The sequence below is a fragment of the Solea solea genome, chromosome 1 (genome assembly GCF_958295425.1).
Source record: "Solea solea chromosome 1, fSolSol10.1, whole genome shotgun sequence".
Classification (NCBI taxonomy): domain Eukaryota; kingdom Metazoa; phylum Chordata; class Actinopteri; order Pleuronectiformes; family Soleidae; genus Solea; species Solea solea.
In genome coordinates this window covers 33,188,022-33,203,894 of record NC_081134.1, presented here as the reverse complement: position 1 = coordinate 33,203,894, position 15,873 = coordinate 33,188,022, and the positions used below count along the sequence as shown (strand labels likewise).

General features: G+C 42.2%; 1 protein-coding gene across 2 annotated transcripts; it reads right to left on the bottom strand.

Annotated features, from left to right (window-relative positions):
• Positions 1 to 229: 229 nt before the first annotated feature.
• On the bottom strand, positions 230 to 14,034 carry vill (villin-like). Of its 2 annotated transcripts, XM_058630571.1 has the most exons (21): positions 13,786 to 14,031; positions 12,510 to 12,548; positions 10,513 to 10,596; positions 10,270 to 10,344; positions 9,173 to 9,372; positions 8,780 to 8,888; positions 8,425 to 8,535; positions 7,333 to 7,538; positions 7,167 to 7,245; positions 6,980 to 7,078; positions 6,053 to 6,206; positions 5,269 to 5,369; positions 5,045 to 5,182; positions 4,802 to 4,960; positions 3,366 to 3,545; positions 3,110 to 3,255; positions 2,735 to 2,879; positions 2,409 to 2,597; positions 2,094 to 2,162; positions 1,614 to 1,943; positions 230 to 589 (listed from the first exon to the last, which is right to left on the bottom strand). In XM_058630571.1, exons 1-21 carry the CDS (start codon positions 13,828 to 13,830, stop codon positions 476 to 478), a joined length of 2,772 nt encoding a protein of 923 aa, XP_058486554.1. In that variant the 5' UTR covers positions 13,831 to 14,031; the 3' UTR covers positions 230 to 475. The 2 variants fall into 2 exon arrangements, with proteins under 2 accessions (XP_058486554.1, XP_058486563.1); XM_058630580.1 differs by lacking the exon at positions 2,094 to 2,162 and having other exon boundaries at positions 13,786 to 14,034.
• Between the last annotated feature and the right edge of the window lie 1,839 nt (positions 14,035 to 15,873).

The following is a 15,873-nucleotide window of genomic DNA, read 5'->3' as shown; positions in this document are numbered from 1 at the left end:
ACGTGAGCTCAGTGTTCAGGTGTCTAATCAGATGTTTGCACTTTATGTCACTGTGATTAATATTCTTTATTCTTTACCGACTCATCACTTCACCTTCTGTCGAGCATATTTACTCTGGAACTTTACACAATTGATTTCGCGTCGACACAAACGCTAACATTTGCCGCGACTGTCTGTCGTGCCTTCAGTGTATCGATGGTGTCACTAAAATAAAAACACAACAAGTCAATTCATTGTGGTTTTTGTGTATTTATTCATAATATAAATGATTCAAGAGATGTGGGAGAGTATGTAAGTATAATCAAAATCCTGTTAAGCTTTGTAAATATACGCAAGTGTTTGCAATCACTGCAACTCTTTTTGGCGGTTGATAATCTCAAAGACACTCAGATGAAATGATAAAGGCCTCGACAGTCCTGACTCACACTGTGTTCATGTGAAACACAGAGAGACACAGCTGGTGTCAATGTGTCTTTTAGAAAAGTCCGGCTTTTTTCTTCAAGTCATTTTGCCTCCACTTGGGCAGACGCTGGAAGTCTAAGCGGCCGGTGCCCAGCAGGTTCTGGAAGTCCACATCAGACAGGTGGTTCTGCAATCAGAGGAGGACGAGACTGTGAGACTGACCCCTGCTGTGCGGCCACTGTTACTACTGCTCAAGTAAGTGAGAAATGTTTATAGCAGATATGAAAAAAATAAGTACACAAATTCAAAAGAATGTAAAAATACAATTAAAGGGCCACTTTACCCCAAAAAACATACAGTTTTTTTACTTATTTCCAGAGATAAATAAACACGGCTGCTCTGTGCTCATGCCTCATTCCCAGAATAACGGAGGAAAAATGGTCGACTCAAGTGTTAAATAAAATCTCCACACATGTTATGAGGAATACAAAGTCACTACACCTTAACTACAAAAAGAAAACAAGCTAAAATGTATTCCAGCACTGTAGAGAGAGTGTAAAGTAAACTAAAGTAGTAAATTAAACGCGACACGTCAGTGGTTTTGTAAAGAAATGGCAAGAATCAAGGCGCTGCAAGTTATAAATGTTATAACTGCTAAAATTTTAGGGGCAACAGACTGGACTGATATCAGTGATATAATCAATGCATTTGACTGTGTGTTACTGTAAAAGTTCAAACCAAGATTTTATAATAAATATGGACATGAAAGAGAAGGAGGACAACATTTTTGGACAGATTTAAAGCAGTTAAACTGTGTTGGTTTAAAAAAAAAAAAAAAAACATCCTCCGTGTAACTGTGCACAGATTAGGAAACAAAAAACGACTCCTGCAAAACATGCAGAATGAACGAGACACACACAGCTACACAAAAGGAGACTGTGTCGATTTCTACTCTCATTTTATAATGATAATGATAATGATAATGATGTACATTAAAATACAACTTTCTTCAATAGCAACATCACACATTTATACTAATATAAAATGTATGCATTGCACAATCACGCTTTTACTTTGAAAAGTTTTAGTAGCATTTTGGCCGGTCCTATTTATAGCATAGCATACTAAAAAAAAAAACAGGAAACCATCAGAAAATCTACAAAAACAAGTGTTGTTGCATTAGGTTTGATTTGTCGGGATCGTGCACCCACCTCTCTGTGGCTGGGGTCCACTCCCTGCGGCAGCTCGCTGATAGACTTGTCTACGAGGAGCCCGGGGTCCAGATACATGGCCCCAGCAGAGGGGGACTTCGCTCCACCGGCTGCGAATGATGGAGTGAAACTAGAGGAAGGGGACCGGGTCTTGGTCACAAATGTCTGGCCTATCTGGACGGACGGACTGGTGGGAGTCGAGGGTCTCGGTGAAGCGTCGCCTCCGTGGATCCTGTAGAGTGGAGGGCCGCTCACGGGGCCTCCTGGAGCCCCGTAGCTGCCCTCGCTGCCCCCGACAGGACTTTTATTCATGTTCAAGTTTTTCGTATCCTGCAGAGACGTGAGGTGAATATTTGTTTCTTATTTGACAGAAAACAACGCGTATACAACAGGTTAGTGACATAATTTGGTAGTTAATACAAGACATTAGTGGTTAATATTTTGTGAATTAGAGTCAGGATTATGGTGTCAATCACTTACGACCGTGATCTGTGAGAGTGATGCTGTGCCGCTCAGCTTTTTTTTCATCTCCTCATAGGAGTTTCCTCCCTGTGGAGAAGTGAACCAGGACTGAAAATGAGTTGGCATGCGGGGACGTCATCGTCCTCATATCATCCACATAATCTCACACACACACACACACACACACACACACACACACGTGACCAAGTGCTCTGCCTAATTACGGACACAATCTGAGATTATTCACACACGTGATTCATGTTTACACTGTACAACGCTGTCACTGATGCTTTATTAGTCCGGTCACTGCGATCAAACTGCGGTTAAACTCACGCTCCACTTGTGAGGATCCCATGCGTGGAACCAGCCGGTGAACGTGGGAGGTTCGTGTCCCTGTTTGACAAAGATGACGGGCGTGTCGGGGTCGCGGCCCGCCGGGTGGCTCCTCAGGTACTCCTGTGCACAGTTCCACGCCTCTTCGGTCTCAGTCTTGTTGGCTAAGTTTCCAACCCAGAAGAAAATCTAAAATGATGAAACATTTAGCATCAAACAATGTTTGAAAGAAAAGTGTTTTCCCCACATTTGCGCCAGTATTTGTAACAATGTAGTTCTGCATCTATACACAAGGTCACAAGCGCGTGGCCCTTTTGACCTCTCACCTCCTCCCACGTGTCCAGCAGCATGACGTCCTCCTCGTCCAGGTCACTCTGGGCGAAGTCGTCCACCTCGGTCATCCTGAACTGGCCCGTCTGATTGGAGCACTCAAACAGCCGTGGATTGTGAGGAGGCTCCTCCCTCTGCAGCCTGAAACGACGCGGACGTCAACGACAACAACAACAACTGTGTCATCTTCTCCTTGTTTATTTGTTATGGTAGTTTTTTTAAATGACTGCAGCGTACACTGTTTACTGGAATCTATCAAGCAGAAGAACGCGTGGTTCTTCACTTTACACTGTCAACGTGCACATTCCGTCATTATCGGCTTGTTTACATTGTGTTGTCGTGTTGGTTTGTCGCCACTGTACCGTGTTTACCTCTTGTCGCTGGCATAGGGCGCCTTTCCTCCCAGAGCTACCCAGAATTCCCCTGGCTCCTGGCCCTCCATCACCACCTGCTTGTCCTGCTTGGACAGCACATCAGACATCGTTCTCCCCATCACCCTCTCGTCCCCACTGCAGCCCTGCACACACACACACACACACACACACAGACGGACCAACATTAGACCAACACAGGAATGCAAAACAAATGTAGTTTCATTCCTCAAAATGGGCTCAAATGGGCACTTACCTTTCCGTACCACAGGTAGCAAATACGATCCGTCCTCAGCAGGAAGACGTCGTTGGTGTTTAGAGACGACGCCCTGGCCAACACCTCAGTAGCTTTGGTGTTCAGCTCAGTGGTCCCTCGGACCTGGAACAGCCTGGCAGCGGGGTCAGGGTTCACCACACCTGGACGACCTGTGCCGCCCTTTAACACACACACACACACTTTTAAATTTTAAATCAATTTTTACTGTAGTTTTTGATTTTCATTAGTGCATTTTTCTGACCATGTGTGATCGCTATTGGCTGTTTTTAGAGTCTGTGACAGTGCTGCTATAATCACCCTTCGGGTAAGGATGGAAGTAGGATCTTTTAGCCACCAGGGGGCGACATTGTTAGCTGCAAAAAAGAACTCTGTTTAAATGAAGTCTATGGGAAACTGAGGCTTGGGGAGTTAGTGATCTTCATCACTCGTTTCAGGTCTTCCTCAGTAGCACATTTTCACAATTTTGTGACTTATGTTCCCATTTAGAGGAAAATAGGTGATAAAGAATAGCATAGATGAGACTATATGAGTGGATGTCTATGAATTTTATATTTCTACCACTCTCAGACTCATTTAGTCAGATTTAGGCCTGGTTCCATAACGTGTTCAGCGCTGCTGCCTCCTGTCAGGTTTTTAATCGAGGCGCCCTTGTTAACAGATAAGAGAGTCCATGCACGAGACACACCTGAGAGACGAGTCTATCTTGGTCATTTTCCAGCCTATTCGCCCCCACACACACGTGATGCACGTGGTTCCCAACAGAGAAAAGATCTATTGATAATGACATTGACAGTGTGCCAGCACTGTTACCTCTCACTGTAGTTTTAGTGTCTTAGGCTGAAAATGAATACATGAAAAACATAAATATTATAAGTCTATTTTAAGCAGCTGTACGTAGAAAAGGTGGAGGCAACAACTAGAATGGGCATAGCCATTCTTTTTTGCTTGTGTAGAATGTTCACGTTTTTGGCAGCTGTAAAAACTTTGTAAAGGTCCTTGCCAATGTTATTTTTAGACTACAAATACTAAAACCATGTCATTAATCTAAACCACTCCTACACTTAAACAAACACATGAGTAGTAGGGCTGAAACAATTACTTTGAGTGTTGTTTTTTTTAATAATTAAAACAAGTATTTGGATTTTTCAGCTTCTTCATTTCTTAAATGTGAGTGTTTTCTGGATTCTTTGCTCCATATAACACATAAGAAATCATTAAAAAACCGAATCATTTTTGATTCCAGATTTGAAAAATACCAATCGACATCTTACGGACCAAACGATTACTCGGTTCATCGAGGAAATAATCAAGTCTCAGCCCCAATAAATTCAACTTCTCTCAGTAAAAAAACCCTTAAATATCACTTAAACTTACCTTAATATACAACGAAAAATACTCAGTGTGACAGATTGTACCTCAAAGATGATGAGTTTTCCTTTGAAAATAGCCAGGAAGTGGCGAGGCTCCTTCCCCATCACCACCCTGACCTGGATCGGGGCTCCGTTGTATTTGTTGTCGACGTTGACGGCCTGGAAGGCACACGCTGTGACCTCATCTTTGGTGGCGTGACGGCCCTGGTGCAAGACATGAAATCACATTGTCCTGGAATAAGTTTGGATGTGAAGAAAGTTGATGTGTATGTTGCGACGGTGCCTGACCTGCCACATGTAGAGTATGTACTGCTGCTGGTTCCCTCTCAGGTACGTGTACAGCACCAGGTAGCAGTCGCCGCCGTAGAACTGTCCATAAGTATTTGGATTCACCTCGGCCAGCTCGAGGTTCTCAATGCGCCACACCTGATGACGACAGAAACGTGTGTTATAATACAAGTGAAACACTGACTGTGAAGTGGACAGTGCGTCTGCTCCACGGGTTTTGTCACCTTGATTTGTCCAGATGCGTCGTCCACCATGCGCTGCTGTGCTGCCAGCTCAGGGCGAGCATGGAGCGCCATCACGTCAAACTTCACCTGGTCAACCTTAGCTGTGTGAAGACCCAAAGAAAGACATGTGAAGACATATTAAAGGTAGGGTGGGACATTTTTCCAGAAATCACCTGTGGAGAAAACACCATCCAATCATAATGAACGGTCAGAAGACAACACTCGATCTTATGCTAGCTTGCTAAATCAAACGAGACAGTGTTTTTTTCGCAAACGAAAGACAAAAGAGTTTTTGGGAAAAGCTACTACCAAGAAAAAGGCTGATGCAGAGCGATCAGGAAACAGGGAATTACCTAATATCTCTATTTCTAATATTTCTAATATTTCTACTGGACAGGTAGGCACTTTGTGTCTTTGTGATCTTTTGAAAGAATTTGTTGTTGTTTTTCTTCATCACACCATCATTTGAGCGAGTATCCAAAAAAGTTAGCGCCACCGAATTTCTGTTCGTTGCGCGTTCCTGTGCTCTGGAGGCGGACCTTCGGAGGGAAGTCTGAGAAAAGACTTTTGAATTCAAAATGTAGCCTGCTCAAATAGTTTTTCCAGGCTCTCCAACTCTACCTTTAAGTATATAAAGTAATGTAATTACTAGTTACTGTGTAACTAATTACATTTGCTCCAAATACCTTGGCTGACCAAAAGAAAATATCAGTATCATCAGTGCTAATTTGAACCTACTGGATACAAAAAAAGAAAAAATAAGCAACAGTGATGAACAGGTCACCTATCTTTCCCGTGCTGTAGGTTTTGCCCATTCCCTGAATTTGTCCTTTATCCCTCCAGGACTTGAACAAGTGCTTGAACATGGCGGACTCTCCTCCCTCGCTCATCACCTCCAACCTGGTGCTGGGCGGGTAGCTCTTGGCTTTTATATAGTTCTGGTAGAAAGGGGTGAAAATGTATCTTGTATGAAGACAGTTTAAAGGTACAGTGTGCAACCTTTTCCTGAAAAGAAAAGTATAGAGAAATCCAAAATCCTGTCAATCATGCTCATTGAAATACTTGGTAATTAAACTAATCAACCCAAGATTTTGTTCCTTCTAAAGTTTCGAGCGTCGCAGGCCTCTGCTGATTGTGTCAAATTTCACGAAGATGCTTCCTGTGACGCAGCTGGATCTCTGCTGATTGGCTTGGTGAAATCCACGTGTTTCTGAGATCTTTTTATTTGGTTTTGGATGTCTGCGGAAGTTATCAACCTTGAGCCAATCAGACAATCAGGCTACAGCTAGGCAGGTTTCTGTAGCTGACACAAAAACACCACAGTGAATCTTCTCAAATCTTGTGGGCAACTGACGGAAAGAGGTCGTAGGACGTAGAGGTGACCTCTATTCTGTCAGAAAAGTGTCTGCAGTTATACTGCTTATAACTGTAGCTTCTAACAAACTGTGGTGCTGAGTTACCAGGCCATTCCAGGCATATCCATCCATGGTGTGCACGCAGCCAGTGTGGCCCAGTTGTTAGTGCATTTATTATTGGAGACTCCATCCAACTGGAAGTGAGTAGGGAAGGAGGGGCCAATTTTGCCTCGAACCCAACCCACAATTCCCTGCGTACCTCACCTTTAATTTGGTGAATCTGTCAATAAAGATCCTCAGGTGGAGAAAGATTTGCTCCACCACTGCCACACCGCGTGAACACACAGTGAACTCACCAGTGCTCGGTTCAGAGCATCTCGCCGCTCTTCCTTCGAGGCCTGTTTGCCTTTCCACACCATCACACTCAAGCCGCTCTGGTCCGCGATGTAACAGTCCTGAGGAATCAGTGAGCAGTGAAAGATGAGACGGAGACAAATAGACAGACGGCAACAGAAACCTGTCTGTGGGATAAGCTTTGATTACCGAGGAGAGCAGCAGGTCTTGGGTCAGAGGTTGCGCCGCCACTTCTTGAACCACCACGTTACCGCTGTTGTCGAAAACACTAGGAAAAGAAACAAGATACTGTTAGATAAAAAAAATATCCTGCTATTTTTGACACGAGTGCAAAGGACCACCACAGAGTTCTTACTGGTACAGTCTGACGTTGTTGCTCTGCTTCTTGTCTGGTGTGTCGTCAGACGTGGCCTCCTTCAGCGACCCGCTTCTCTGGCCGAGCACCGCCGTCATGACTTTCATCAGCTCGGCGGAGTCCTGCTCGTCTCCTCCCTCCACCACGCCGATCTGAGCGCGGCCTCCTCTCTCTCTGTCGCGGATATCCTGAGCCAACAGTATGGCCTGCAGAAGAGAGCGGAGGAGGTTTCTGGACATGCACAGACATTAATGATCACAGCACCTTCAGTGTTTTTGTCCTTGTTTTCAGCTGAACATCTAATTATATGTAAGTATCACAAAAGGAATGGAAAACCAGAGTCATATTCTACTCTGGTTTCCTCCCACAGTCCAAAAACATGCATGCAGAGGTTAACTGGAAACTCATAATTGACATTCAAATAGGTTTGAACGTGAGAGCGAACGGTTGCCTGTCCAGGATGTACCTATGTCAGCTGGGATTGGATCTATTACTTTGTGTATTTTTTAGTTTTTGTTCTCTCTGGATTTTTTTCTTGAGTGTTACTTCCTTAGTGTTTTGCAAGTAAGTTACAAAAAATGTGCCTTATCAGCTGTTGTTATGGAGGCGTGGCGTGGCGTGACAGTTCTGAGAAAAGCGGAAGACACACGCCTAAACTGGTCAACAGGGTAAAGTACAACTTACTGAACCGAACCAAAAAACAAAGTTCAATCAGAAGACATCATGAACTTTCACAATATGTTACTTCCTCAGTGGGTTATTTTCTTGTGTTTCCACTCTGCATTGACTTCTTGCCTCAGTCTGGTTTCCCTCCTCGTGATGCCTTCTCCACCCTGATGTGTTTCACGTGTGTTCTTTTCGTCTCGCCTCCCTTGTTTAAATTCCTCTCTGTATGATCTCCTTTATCAGATCATCTGATCACTGTTTGTGTACTTGTGTTCGCACAACTGTGTCTCTTTCGCTTTGGATTGATTGGTTGTGTTAGTTGCACCTTCCTTGAGGAGAATGCAAAAAGGTTCAACTACCTTCCAAGCCGTGATGGCTCGTCACAGAGCGAGACACGCGCACCTCAGCCCAGTCTCAGTGTCTCACCTTGAGCTTCTCCCTCCTGTTGCTCTGCGGTCCGTTCCACTGCACGATGGATTTCCCCATGTCCAGGAGAAATATGTCCCCCTTGTTGAAGCTGCTCCATGACACCTCCACCTGCGCACACACACATGCAAAACGTCCACTTAACAGATCATTTACCTTCATTCAAATATTTGGACAAGTGCAGAGTAACATGTTCTGCTGTTAATGCAAAGGGCAATATTGATCAAATACAAACAAAGTCCTCAGATAATAAATGCACACAACTGTGTGACATAGTTTCTGTAAGAGGGAAAGCCAACACCCAGTGTATTGTTGCCGTTGTGTGGGGCATGTGAGGACTTTTTCTGGCCCGTACCTCCTTTGCGGTGACATTCTTCCTCCCTTTGACGTGCAGCAGTCGCAGGACGTTGTAGGAATTTGTGTCAACGTGCTGGAAACCCGAGGACACTCCGCCCTTCTTGTAGCTGCGGAGACATTGGCACGCAGCCGTAAGTTTCTCTGCTTGACCAAAGGTCAATTATGCCAGTAAAAAAAAGGAACACGTGACACATTAACCCTCAGCATTTGAACGACAGAATGGCTGCGCGTCTCCTCTGCGCTAAATCGCAACAAAACAAGTGTCATAATGACTTTTCACAGAGGGATTAGTCGTGTAAGCCCAGTCTCAGGGAGATTAAAGCCTATAAGTGTGTGAGTGTGACTCCACCACTACCACCCAACACTTTCTAGCCTCAGTCTTTACACTCACATGAGGCCATTTTTGAAGTAGCTCCTGAACCGTGGCGACTCGCTGCCCTGCACCTCCCTGTGCTGCACCGGACTCCCGCCCAAGTGCTCGTCCAGCTGGTTGACGTAGATGGCCGCTGCGCCCTGCTCGTCCTGAGAGGAGGCGTTTCCGATCCAGTAGTGAATGTCAGCAGACTGAGCCGAGCCCTTCTTCTCACTCATCTGGTGACAAGAAGGAGACACAGATTTCACACTTGCACACAACTTGCGGCCCTCGGGCCAGAACCGGCATCTCCGGAGGGTCCAATCCGGACCACGGGATGAATTTGTGAACATTTCTAATAATAATGTGAAACACTATATTTTTCAGTGATCTGTAAGAAGTTGTACTGCACGTGTGTAAAATGGTAAACTTAGACATCATATTGTCAAAATTGCACTCAAGAAATTTCCGGTTGTTCATAATGTGTTTTCTAACAAGACACTTCACTTTTTTAAATTTAAAACAAAAATATGGGGAAAAATTTGGAGTTTCTTGTAGTTTATAGATCATTATGCTATTGTTTTACTGGTCCAGCCCACTTAAGCTGAAATTGTTCTGTATGTGGCCGCTGAATTTTATTTTGGATACTTCCATTATTTGACTTTGCGCACAGAAATGAAATCATTCCACAAAAACCCCAAACCAGGGTCAGAATGGTTAGCCCCGAACCACTGTTGTGCAGCGATGTGCTTCACTTTGTAACGTCCAAAGCTTTTAAAACCAAGTTAAAACGGAGGGTTATCTCCCAATTTACACACAGTATAAATAATCTTCAGTAAGGGTTTGAGCTGTCACTTGAGAAGAAAGGATCGTTGACGCTCACAAAAGCAGGAGAAGGAGATTCAAAGTCGTGAGAAGCATCATCAAGAAATTCAAAAGAGAGCCACACGATACAGAAGAAGCCTGGCAGATTTCAAAGACTCTGGAGAGAGATGTGTCTAAAGCAATGTGTGCAAATTCAAATAATGGAAGCATCCAAAATAAAACTAGGGTGTTGGAAAAAGCTGTGTAATAATTTCATTTCCTCAGGTGTAAGTCACATACTGTGGCCTCACGGGGGAAAGCGTTGCACTCACATGTAGAACAATGTAACAGTCTCCCTCAAAGAAGTTGCCAAAGGCTTTGGCTGGAACAGGCGCCATCTTCATGTTCTGTGCACAAAAACAAAACAACATTCAACATTAAATGTTACAACACAGTCTGACACAGACGTGGGATTTCACACACACACACGACACACCCACGACATATCAGCCAGCAATGTCAACATTTACAGTAACGTGGGGTTACAGGGTGTGTTGTCTTTGGCTCTGACTCACGTTGATGGTCCATATCTGCAGGCCCGGCTTCCGACCCACATTTCTGAACGCGTCGGGAGTGTCGTCGCTCATCATTCTGCTGAACTGAAACACACACACACAGACATATTTTATTTTATTCAAATCAATTTTGAACATCAGGAGAAAAAAACTAAAAAAATAAATGCAACAAACAAAAGGTATTGTTCAAAAACAAACAGTACTGGAACATATTATTATACTATACTATACTATACTTATAACTATAAGTTGCTGTTTGTGTATGGTATTTAAGTTAACTTCGAAATCTAAGTAGATTTTTGCTTTGCTTTGAGAGTTTTTATTTATTAATTCAAGATAAATAATAATTGCTGTAGCACTCGGACAAAATTGTTAATTTAATGTTAAATTTAAAAGGTAGCAGTAGTAGTACTATACTATGCTATATTATTACTATACTTTTACTATACTATACTGTACTTTACTATACTATACTATACTATACTCTACTATATAATTACTATACTATGCAAAACTATACTATGCAATACTATATAATTACTATACTATGCTATACTTTATCATTACTATACTATACTATACTATACTATACTAATAGCTGACCCATCCTTAAGAGTCCTCCATTGTTTCATTGTAAAAAAAGTCTCTAAAACAATAAATAAACCATTTGACTGAGTTTGAGCACTGACAACAAAACACCACTTTACTCTACAATGAGTGTCAGATCGTTTCCATAGCAACATACCATTTCTACAATCCGCTGTGCTAAAGCTGACAAACAACTCCTCACTCACCAGGTGAACCAATAATATTGTCATGCATACAATACGTATACACATATTTGTCCATGTGGTTGCGAGCAGTTGTTTTTTTCGTGGGTTTTTTTTTAGCACATACTTGGTTTCTGCCTCAGAGTTTAATCATTGCCTCAGGTGTTGAAATAAAACGTCTCACCACTCAGGGATTAATGGAGTTGGTGGTATAAGGCGAGGCAAGGGCAAAATAGACTAGGCCAGGATCGTAAACCACACCTTTAATTAATGAATTCATTTTACCAGGGCTTGTCGAGTTATGTAATCAGATAAGGAGGCGACACACACACAAACACAAAGCGAACAGAAGAAAAGATTTAAGGTTTGAATAAAGTGTGTGAGTGTGTGAGTCATAGTGAAAACATTTTATCGCAGGAATGTCTTCAAAAAGACTTCAAAAGAGATTATTAGATTATGTTAATTGTTATTGGTGGGAATGTTTAATTTGTAGCCTGTTTTTAACAATATTCTATAGTGTTTCCTTCTTTGGAATTATTGCAAAACTTACTATCAAGCTGAATTATTTTATTTATAGGTTCACTCATCAGGTCTGAAAAAGCTTAGCAAATCAAGTCAGTAAGTAATATAATTCATTTAGAAGTAAATATTTCAAGGATATGGTCATTTCATCCTCAAAGTTGATGCACTTCATTGTTAGTATTGTAATTTATTATATATTATCATTAATTCAAAGCCACACCCTGCAGAACATGCCTTTTCACTTTTACTAAGATTATGGCAACAATATGATGGAACAGTCTACAAAGCCAACGGAATGACTCATTCATCACATCATAAAATGCAGCAGTCCATTTCTGGCGTATGATGTCATAAAATGCTTATTATCGAATAAAAAATAAAAAACTTTGGCAAAAAAAGTACATGATTATATTTATTGGCGACTTACTTCCTGTTGTAAGTATAAGCAAATATTCTGTAATCTGATCACCGCCACAGAGTAGATGAGGAACTGATTGGGGGAGAGGAGGATTAAGTGAAGCTTCCATTAATGTGACAGGACGGACTGGTTCCACATCAATGAAGCTGCTGTGTGCATTTACTCAGCATGCACAATGAGCATCGCCTAATGTCTTTATCTATATACACACACACACACTTTTAAATCCCAAATGTGACAGTAAAGATGTTTTTTTTTTTTTCAAAATAAAAGTATATGACTCTCACCTTGTGCCGTGTCTGCTGGAGTGAAGGCCCGCCTGTGTCCTGTGAGATGAGGAGGTAGATTATTGAGATGATGATCTTTTACCTGAAAATGTTTCACTGGCTTTTCCCTCCTCCTGTGTGCGTGTGTGTGTGTGAGAGACAGACACACACAGAGGGCTGGATGTATTGGTCTCTCCACGCCCACCTTTGAACACACCTGTAATTTCCTCAGAGACTAAAAATACCAGCGCTTTATAAACCGTGCCTCGTCTCACGCCGTCTCTCTCCCACTTTTGGGATGTGGTGGAGATAGTGGCTTGAATGACGTTCAGCCGGACCAGACATGCAAATAATGACATCAGAAGTGTGTGTGTGTGTCGTGTTTGGTGAGAAGATGAGAAGCCACTCGATAACAATTATTCATTTTCACCCAAAGCAGTGGGGGGAAATAGACTCAAGTACGTTCGAGTGGTGTTGGACAGGATTCAAAGGCTTTTCTCTGGTTAAATCTCTCATTCTGTGTCGACTCAAAGAGAAACACTTGACTTGATTATTGGAAGGTTTACAGCTCTGGGCTCACATCTGCCAACGTGTTTACATTTGTTTTGCCGCCTGTCGAGACATTAACACATTATACCAATCACAGAAGGGGCCAACATTTAAAACATGGTCTCAATCAGTGAATTTAAACAGCCAGACCATGAGATTTCTTTCTCGATAGAATAAATAAAGATTTAAACATTATTTTATTCACATTCCTTTCAAAATGCAGCTACCTCAATGTATTATGGGACATGTGTGCTATTTAATGCTGGGCCATTAAAAATAGAAGAAATAAAATGATTTTGCGGGCCGGATATAATTGTGTTTCGGGCCAAATGTGGCCCATGGGCCTCGGGTTTGACATGTCTGCATTATACATTTTTCAGAGTGTGGATTGTTTCCGCTGTCAGAATTCGGCGTTGATCTTCAAACGACACTTAATTCTACGTGAAGCCACAGGAGAAATAAATGGTTTGGTAAGTTACTCGAGCTTCAGGAGGTTTGAGCTGAAAAAAAGTCTGCAAATGTTGACTGAAAACATTAAAGATTTCCAAACCGTGTCAAAAAAAAAAACTGATGAAGTTCTTTTTTTATTAAACATTGCAGTCAGGATATGAATCATGGCTCCGTCTTCCAGCTCGCGTTATGTATCCTGATAAACATCTATTACTCTTTGCCTTCACATAATCCTGCCAGAGAATCAACGTTACGCAACCGGTTTTCTTCATAATGAACCGTGAAGTTTGTCCCTTACCTTTGACCGTGGCTTCCCATTTTTAGTCTCACTTCTAGGCTCCATTATCAAACGGTGCTCATTTCACCGACACTGTGAACTCCAGTCGCCTACATATCTGTGGGAAAAAAAGTAGGTGCAAGAAGAATTTTTCAGGCTCAAGCAAAAGGGGCTTTGTATGAAGCTTAATCCATCGCTGCAGTTAAAGAGGCTGCAGCCTAAGCGGAAGCTAAGAGCTCACGCCGAGATATCACATGAAGCCGAGATCCTCTGGGTTGAACATTAACCACAGCATATAATTAAAGCACCTGCAGATCACTGAACAATGGAGCTTGACCGCTTTGAGCAGAAGCTTAGCAAGTGTCCTCTGGTTAAGGTTAAGTGTTCTGCTCACGGCTGGAACGTCCTTGAATACTAAACTTACTCAGAAACAGAAACACAAAAACCGGCATGAAATGAATGTTATCCCACTGTTATTAAGAAGCTGAAGAATAGTTTAAGTAGAAAATCTTTGAAAGAAATGATAAAAAAACAACCACTATTTAAAGTATATGTAAGCCTTGAAAATGGTGTTAGTGAATTGTGAATTTAAAAGGCTACACAGACCACAAACAGAGCACCTGCAGCTAAAGAATGAGTTTAATTAGCTCAAGCAGATCGTGGAGAATAAATAAATAAACTGCAGGGTCATTTTAGGGCGTAAAGGTTAAGGCGGAGACGTCAAAACACCGTAAACTTCACAAATTTCACGGCCCATTGTACACAAGAGCCACATTTTTACCATCACTCATTGACTAACGCGGATCTCCTTTCACTTCACAACAAAGCGAGAGTCCATGTTTACTGACTGGTGTCTTCTTTCATTCAGTTTCTCTTTGAATGCGAGCGCATTCAATTTCAAATGCACACAGAGTTTTGCGTTCACTGTCACCACTCGGAGGTGCTGTGACTCAGAGCCATTATTCCACATAGGCCACAAACAAATCTCTTCTTAAATTCTCTCATGTACATAATTCATTCACTTTTCTAACGCTTTCCTAGGATAGAGCTGGAGCCGACACGGGGAGAAAGGCGGGGGTCACGCCCTGAGAGAGGTCGCCCCGTCCCTCACAGGGCAAACACACAGAGACCAACAACGATTCACTGTTCACCATTCACACCAACGGTCAGGTGAGAGTGTCCAGTTAACCTCTGCATGTTTCTGCACTGTGGGAGAAAACGCTCACATGGGGAGATCATGCAAAACTCCACACAGAAGCAAAATGAACAAAGGTTGATCAGATCATTGTAGACTTTGTCAAAATATGAGGTGTAAAAAAACAACGAAAAATTGACCTGATTTGGACAATAAATTCCCATATATTTCACGGGTTTACATAAAAGCTTGTAATTATTCCATCAGACATGCAGTTTTCAATCAAGTTTAGGCCATGAAATGCATCTAAATAATAATAAAACTCATTAGAAATACAAGAGAATTATTGCAGTGTTTGGCGTTTGTGCTTTTTGTGTCGTTTTATCTTGTAAGTGATGGTAAAAATACACCTCCGCCTTTGAGGAGCAGTCTGTATCTGGTTCTTTTTCAGGATAATCACCAAACATGTGTGTTTGTTGTTTGGTGCTGGGGAAGAAGTGTTTTTGTGTTTTTAAAGCTTTTTTTTTTTTTTTTTTTACAGCACCTGAAATCGAATAAAAACTATAGAACAGTGACACTACAAACAGCAAAGGCTGCAGCTCACAAACCAAGACAATGAAAAAGAAAGGAATCAAGGTTGTGACAAAAGTGGTGACGGGAACCTTCTGGGAACCAAAATAGAACGTTCTATAAAGGTTGTATGAAGGTTGTGACAAAGTAGTGTTCTGGGAACCTTAGGAGAACGTTCTTTAAAGGTTGCATGAAGGTTGTGACAAAGTAACGTTATGGTAACCTTTACAGAACGTTCTTTAAAGGTTGCATGAAGGTTGTGACAAAGTAGTGTTCTGGGAACCTTAGGAGAACGTTCTTTAAAGGTTGCATGAAGGTTGTGACAAAGTAACGTTATGGTAACCTTTAAAGAACGTTCTTTAAAGGTTGCATGAATGTTGGGACAAAGTAACATTTGGCAAACC